General features: G+C 45.7%; 1 protein-coding gene across 1 annotated transcript in view; it reads left to right on the forward strand.

Annotated features, from left to right (window-relative positions):
- LOC140204828 (branched-chain-amino-acid aminotransferase, cytosolic-like) overlaps window positions 1-4399 on the forward strand; it is a 42396-nt gene extending 37997 nt beyond the window's left edge. The window contains exon 11 of the mRNA XM_072271661.1: window positions 2194-4399. Within this exon, the coding sequence (XP_072127762.1) occupies window positions 2194-2235 (42 nt within the window). The 3' untranslated portion in view covers window positions 2236-4399. The remainder of the gene's footprint in view (window positions 1-2193) is intronic.
- The last annotated feature ends 3235 nt before the right edge of the window (window positions 4400-7634 follow it).

The following is a 7634-nucleotide window of genomic DNA, read 5'->3' on the forward strand; positions in this document are numbered from 1 at the left end:
GATGAGAGGGGAGAGATTTAAAAGGAACCTGAGGGGCAACTTTTCCACCCAGGGGGTGGTGCATATATGGAACAAGCTGCCAAAGGAAGTGGTTGAGGCAGGTACATTAACAACATTTAAAAGACACTTGGCTAGATATGTGGGTAGGGGCGGTTTAGAGGGAAATGGGCCAACCGTGAGCAAACAGGACTAGTTTAGATGGCGTGGATCATTTGGGCTGAATGATGACTCTGTGACTCTCTAACCAGAGAGGACTGTACTGTCTGTGACCTGGGATAACAGTGGATCAATTCACACACACGGCTGGAAAGTGGGGAGTTTGGAATGGAATTGGTTTGTTATTATCCCATGTGAAAACAGAGGTACAGGGAAGATTCAGAAGGATATCAAAAACAAGAGAAGATCTGCAGATGCTGGAAATCAAAGTAATACGCACAAGATAGCCTCTAACCTGCTGGAACGAACCTCAATTTTTCAAACTTCTGGTAATTGCCCCCCACAACCATTCTCCATTCCCATTTCCCCCCTCACCTTATCTCCTGATGCTCCTCCCCCTTCCCTTTCTCCCATGGCCTATGTTGTCAGATTTCCCCCTTCTCCAGCCCTTTATCTCTTTCACCAATCAACTTCCTGACTCTTTATTTTGTCCCTCCTCCTCCTCCCCATTTCACCTAGCACTTTGTACTTCTTCCTCTCCTTCCCCCCACCTTCTTACTCTGAATTTTCTTCTCTTTTTTTCCAGTCCTGATGAAGGGTCTCAGCCCAAAACATAGACTGTGTACTCTTCCATAGATGCTGCCTGGCCTGCTGACTTCCTCCAGCACTTTGTGTGCATTATTTAGAAGGATATTGCCAGAACTCAAGGAGTTATGGAGCAAGGCAGGGTAGGTTGGGACTTTATTCATGCAAATTTAGGTGAACATGTGGTGATCTTATCTTGCTTACTGTTCGTACAGATCAGATCATTACACAGTTCACTGAGGTAGAACAAAATAAAACAATAACAATGAAGAATAAAGTGGCGATGGCTACAGAGAAAGTGCAGTTCAGGTAAACAACAGAATAGTCTTTTCACAAACAAGAAAAATTCTGCAGATGCTGGAAATCAAAGTAACACACACAAAATGCTGGAGGAACTCAGCAGGCCAGGCAGCATCTATGGAAAAGAGTAAACAGTCGACGTTTCGGGCCGAGACCTACATCAGGTTGGGAGGAGAAAGATGAGAAGTCGGAGTGAGAAGGTGGGGAGGAGTGGAAGAAGTACAAGGTAGAAGGTGTTAGGTGAAACGGGAGAGGGGAGAAGGGTAAAGAGCTGGTGAAAGAGATGAAGGGCTGGAGAAGGGGGAATCTGACAGGAGAGGACAAAAGGCCATGCAAGAAAGGGAAGGGGAAGGAGCTCCAGAGGGAGGTGATGGGCAGTTAAGAGGGAAATGGGGAATGGTGAAGGAGAAGTTGGGAGGGGTGTGCATTTACCGGAAGTTTGAGAAATCGATGTTCATACCATCAGGTTGGAGACTACCCAGATGGAATATAAGTTGTTGCTCCTCCAGCCTGAGTGTGGCCTCATCACGGCAGTGGAGGAGGCCATGGACTGACACGTAGTCCTTTACTGTGTCAGCACTATAACTAAGGAGAGCGATAGAGGGTGAGGAGGAGCTCTAACGTGCATCAGTGCGATCATGTTTGCTGTTGTGTGCTGGGGCAGCAGGCTGAGGGTAGCAGACACCAACAGAATCAACAAACTTATTCGTAAGGCCAGTGATGTTGTGGGGATGGAACTGGACTCTCTGACAGTGGTGTCTGAAAAGAGGATGCTGTCTAAGTTGCATGCCATCTTGGACAATGTCTCCCATCCACTACATAATGTACTGGTTGGGCACAGGAGTACAGTCAGCCAGAGACTCATTCCACTGAGATGCAACACAGAGCGTCATAGGAAGTCATTCCTGCCTGTGGCCATCAAACTTTACAACTCCTCCCTTGGAGGGTCAGACACCCTGAGCCAATAGGCTGGTCCTGGACTTATTTCCTGGCATAATTTACATATTACTATTTAACTATTTATGGTTTTATTATTATTTAATTATTTATGGTGCAACTGTAACAAAAACTAATTTCCCCCAGGATCAATAAAGTATGACTATGACTAACACTAAAAGGCATTATAAAGATATAATTCTATTCTAATTTCAGTATGGTCGGAAATCCAGCGAGTGGACAAAGCTGGTCATCTGAACAATGGAAAACAGGTTCCCATCCACACAGGACTAAGCTAGAAACTACTCTGTCTGCACTGGGGATACGTTCAATTTTTTGTGCTGCTTCTCAAGGAAGTATCTTGGAAACTGGTTGTAGAATTAGTCGAGAAAGTAGATTCTGCGGTACTCTCTTAGGTTCTCTGGTCTGCCTTTAAGTTCTTATCAAGTAGGTTGCTGCTCCTTATGGGATGTTCCTGGTTGCAACTTGAATAGTAGTTGATAGCAGTGAGTCTCCAAATGCGGTTGAGACCCATAGTCCCTGGAATTGGTTATTACTTTGACTTGAGAAGCTGATGATGTTGGAGGAGGAACCAAAGTGTTTAATCCTCAGCTCCTGTCGCAAATGGAAACAGAAAATGCTTGGAACCTGCAGCAGTAAAAGATGAATCGATGGCCTTGACCTGTGCTGTTGAACTGACCGGTTAACGTAGTCTTTCTATCAGCTGCTGAGCATTTTCTGCCCTGTTGAGACATTACAGTTTCTTATCTTACTTTTCTCAAAAGACGTCAACTGGAACTGTCTGAATCGAAAGGCGGCGGAGCTGGCAGAGCTGCTGTCTCATGACACCAGAGGTCTGGATTCAATCCTGTCAGTGTGTTCTCCCTGTGACCACCTGGGTTTCCTCTGGGTGACCTGGTTTCCCCCCAGCATCCTAAACATGTTCGGGTCAGTGGGTTAATTGCCACAGTGTGTAGATGAGTGGTAGAATCTGGAGTGCAGTTCCCAACCTGGGGTCTGCGGTGGACTCCTCGGTTAATGGTTAGGGGTCAAAGGCATAAAACAGGTTGGGAACCCCTGATCTGGAGGGAAGCTGATGAAAATATGAGAAGAATAAAAAATTAGATTAATATAGGAGTAGTGTAGTTGGGTGATTAAAGGTCAGCATGGATCCAGTGAGCCTGAGAACTTGTTTCCATGTATTATGACACTTTATGAATCTCTTGGCTCTGCTTGGTCAGAGTCCTAAGTAACTTGGGGATGGATGTAGGGGCTCAGGCACCTTGATGGCGCATTCTCCCAGCTCTGGTGAGTCGGTCAGCTTGACTGCACTTCACTAAAGTCCCATTACCTCAAAGATCATCATTGCCAGAATGTCACTGTGACAATTTTTAAAAAATATATATATTCATTTACGGGATGTGGACATTGCAGCATCAACTCCCCTGAACAGTGTTGCTCGTTAGGTCATTTCTAAGTCAGCCACGTTGCTACAGGCTGGAGTCCCGCACAAACTAGGCTGGCTAATGGTGAACAGGTTCCCTTCCCCAAAGGTTGCTAGTGAACCAGATCAGTTTCTACAATAATCCATTGGCTATGTGGTCATCAATGCAAAGTATTTAAATTCCTGCTGGTGGGATTTGAACTTGGGTCCCTGTCAGGTTGGTCCAGATCTCTGTTTTACCAATCCAGGTCAATTGTTCTAATCAATGTGTTACATTTTTTGGCTGTCTGAATGCACAAGACGAAGTCACGTACATTTTGGTTCAAAATCGGAACAAATCAGTGTTTATACGCACAATGGAATATTGCTGCATTATATTGGAGTTTTTCTTTTTTAATTTATTGCATTTGTTTTAATACTTAACATTTGCATATATTTGTGACTTGTGGCAGTGCTAACGGTTTATCGATTCAACTTAAAGGTGCAAGGAGATTGACACTACATCTCTCATTGATTTCTGTTGTGAATTTTTTCCTCAAAACGGTTTCCATTGTACTGAAGACCTCGTCCTCCTGTGCACAGCGAACAAGTTTAAAGTTGCAGCCTGTAATAACAATGATATCTCTGTTTTCGGGACTGGTGCAATGACTGCTCCAAGGAGGGAGGAGAGGGGAATAAGGAAAATGCACATGAGCGGCTGGGAATCCGTGCGGTCAGTGCTGAAGGAGGCCAACAAGGATGGCGTGAAAGGATACATGGTCAATGTGGAGTCTTCTCCCAGTCTAGAACCTGGACCTTCCTGCGACAAAGCCACTTTCAGTACTTTCTTTGTTTGTGTTGTCGTCCATTGATGAGAAGAATAGGACTGAGGTCACACTGCCCCTACTGACCAGTTACTAAGACAGTGCTTCATAATGTAATGCAGCCAACTCCATCCAGAAGCTTTGTATCAAATAAACTCTTAAGATTACCCTTCAACCTCATTCTGTGGTGGTTCATGGACTGTATGCTGTGCAGGGATATATTTGATTCAGAAAGTTTGGATCAACTTCACTATTGATCCATATGTATCTGCCTGTCTGACCCAAGTATTTCATTAAGTCAATGTTTATCTATATTTGGTTACACTTCCTCGGTCTGTGTGTGTATGTATTTGCATGTATCTAGTGTGAGACTTGTGAATCCATGCATCTGGAACAGGATGTGTTGGTACATTTCTCCATTCAGATGGTTACGGCTTTCTATGCCTGTCTGGGTATTACAACAAGCTGACATCATGGGCTGTACAGCAGCATGGCATTTTAGTTTAACCTTTAGATGTGGGACCTGTCGGTTTTACCAACTCCAGCTGCTCTCTGTCCCTGTCTTCACATGGTATTCTAACTGGGTTTGTGATTGGAGTTGCTTTAAAGTTGAACTGGGTCAGTTCGGAAACAACTGTCCCACTTACATCATCTAGGAGTTTTTTTTAAATAAACATATTCCTTAATTAATCTCAGCACTAACCCGGTGATAGTTATAAAAAGACAAACACTGTTTCACCTTCTGCACTTCCACCAGGTCACCCCCTGACCTTTTTATTTTTTATGTACAGATACAGCACTGTAACAGGCTCTCTGACCCTGCAACCCCACCCGCGACACCCAGTTACACCCAAATGTCCAATTAAACTGCTAACCCGTACGTCTTTGGCACGTGGGATGATACCCTGGATAGACAGTGTCTGGCCCATGTCTTTACTGTCTTGTTCTACTGTAAAATATCCCCAAAAAATGAGGCATTTGACTCACCCCCAGTCCCATTCCACACACACCGAACACCCTCTATGCCATCCCCTACACACCAAACACTCTCTGTCCCAGCCCCTACACACCAAACACCCTCTATCCCATCCCCTACACACCAAACACCCTCTATCCCATCCCCTACACACCAAACACCCTCTGTCCCACCCCCTACACACCAAACACTCTCTGACCCAGCCCCTACACACCAAACACCCTCTGTCCCACCCCCTACACACCAAACACTCTCTGACCCAGCCCCTACGCACCAAACACCCTCTGTCCCACCCCCTACACACCAAACGCCCTCTGTCCCAGCCCCTACACACCAAACACTCTCTGACCCAGCCCCTACACACCAAACACCCTCTATCCCATCCCCTACACGCCAAACACCCTCTGTCCCACCTTCTACACACCAAACACCCTCTATCCCACCCCCTACACACCAAACACCCTCTATCCCAGCCCCTACACACCAAACACCCTCTATCCCATCCCCTACACACCAAACACCCTCTATCCCACCCCCTACACACCAAACGCCCTCTGTCCCACCCCCTACACACCAAACACCCTCTATCCCATCCCCTACACACCAAACACCCTCTATCCCATCCCCTACACGCCAAACGCCCTCTGTCCCACCTTCTACACACCAAACACCCTCTATCCCACCCCCTACACACCAAACACCCTCTATCCCAGCCCCTACACACCAAACACCCTCTATCCCAGCCCCTACGCACCAAACACCCTCTATCCCATCCCCTACACACCAAACACCCTCTGTCCCATCCCCTACACACCAAACACTCCAGTCCCATCCCACATGCACCAAACACCCCCAGTTCAGCCCACACACACCAAGCACCCCCAGTCCGTCCCACACAAATAAAATTCAAAACCTCTGCCAGTCCTGATATGATGATGATCATCATCGGTGTTACTTGAAAGATTGTGACGTTGTGTTTGTCCTTACCAAGGGCTTGCATCCTTGTTTCAGTACCTTTAACTCACAAAATGCCTTGTCAGTGCTGCTGTTGACTTGGAACTGACTGGGCTGTGCTCTAACTCTCCACAAAATGTCAGTAAATGACACAAAAAAAACATCTCCAAAGCATGTATCTTGGGAGCTTAATCAGAAATACAGCTATTTAAAAGTAGCATGGCTTTCAGTAAACCCTGCCAAAGCTACACCTGATGTTATCCTGATTTCTTGCTAGTGGATTTTGGCCGCTTTCTAATTAATGTGACTGCCATGGTTACTTGGGGCTGATCATTACTTGCATATTGCATTTTTGTTCATCTGACACAATATTTGTGCACCACCTTTCTGAGTGTTGCCCTTTTCTTTCAAGTGTGATTTATATCCGTCTCTTAATTTCCAAAGGTTGTCGTGCATCCTTGCACCAGTATCACATCCACCATATTCCTTCAATCTCAAATAAAAGTATTAAAATGTGCTTTGTGCTTTGCTTATTGAGGAGGTTTTGGTGATTGTAACTGAGTAGAGGTCAGTTACAGTACTGTCCTCTGGGTGCAGACAAGCCCTTGGTTGCTGGTGTACATTGTTCTTAGGAACTACATGCAGTGGTCACTTTATTGGATACACCCCTGTACACCTGTCTGTTAACCAGCCAATCACGTGGCAGCAATTCGGTGCATAAAAGCATGCTGACATGGTCAAGAGGTTCAGTCATCATTCTGACCAAACATCAGAATGGGGGAAAAAATGTGATCTAAGTAACTTTGACAGTTGGTGCCAGACAGGGTGGTTTGAGTATCTCAGAAACTGTGGCTCTCCTGGGATTTTCATACACAACAATCACCAAGAATTTACAGAGAATGATGCGCGGGGTGGGGGGGGGGAATAAGCACCCACTGAGTGGCAGTTCTGAGGGTGAAAACATCTTGTTAAGAGAGGTCAGAGGAGAATGGCCAGACCATTTCAAACTGATAGGAGGGCGACTGTAAGTGAAATAACTACACATTATAACGGTGGTGTGCAAAAGAGCATCTCTAAATGTGCAACACGTCAAACCTTGAAGTGGATGGGCTACAAAAGTGGAGGACCACGCCAGGTTTTCCTCTTGTACCTAGTAAAGTGGCTACTACGTGCAGTTCTTATTTGTAATGCCAGTGTCGGCTCTTGACAAAATTATTTGAAAACACTGGCATTTTCCTCATCACTTAGACCATAAAGTTACACCTTTGAGTCCGCTCCATCATTTCATCATGGCTGATCCCGGATCCCATTCAACCCCATACACCTGCCCTCTCACCATATCCTTTGATGACCTGGCCAATCAGAACTTCTTAAACGTATGGAAGGAATGCAGCGGTAGGTCATTCTGTGGAGACACAAGAGGCTGCAGGTGCTGGAATCTGGAGCAAAAACTAAACTGCTGGAAGAACTCAGCAGGTCA

Source organism: Mobula birostris, chromosome 11 (genome assembly GCF_030028105.1).
Source record: "Mobula birostris isolate sMobBir1 chromosome 11, sMobBir1.hap1, whole genome shotgun sequence".
Classification (NCBI taxonomy): Eukaryota; Metazoa; Chordata; class Chondrichthyes; order Myliobatiformes; family Myliobatidae; genus Mobula; species Mobula birostris.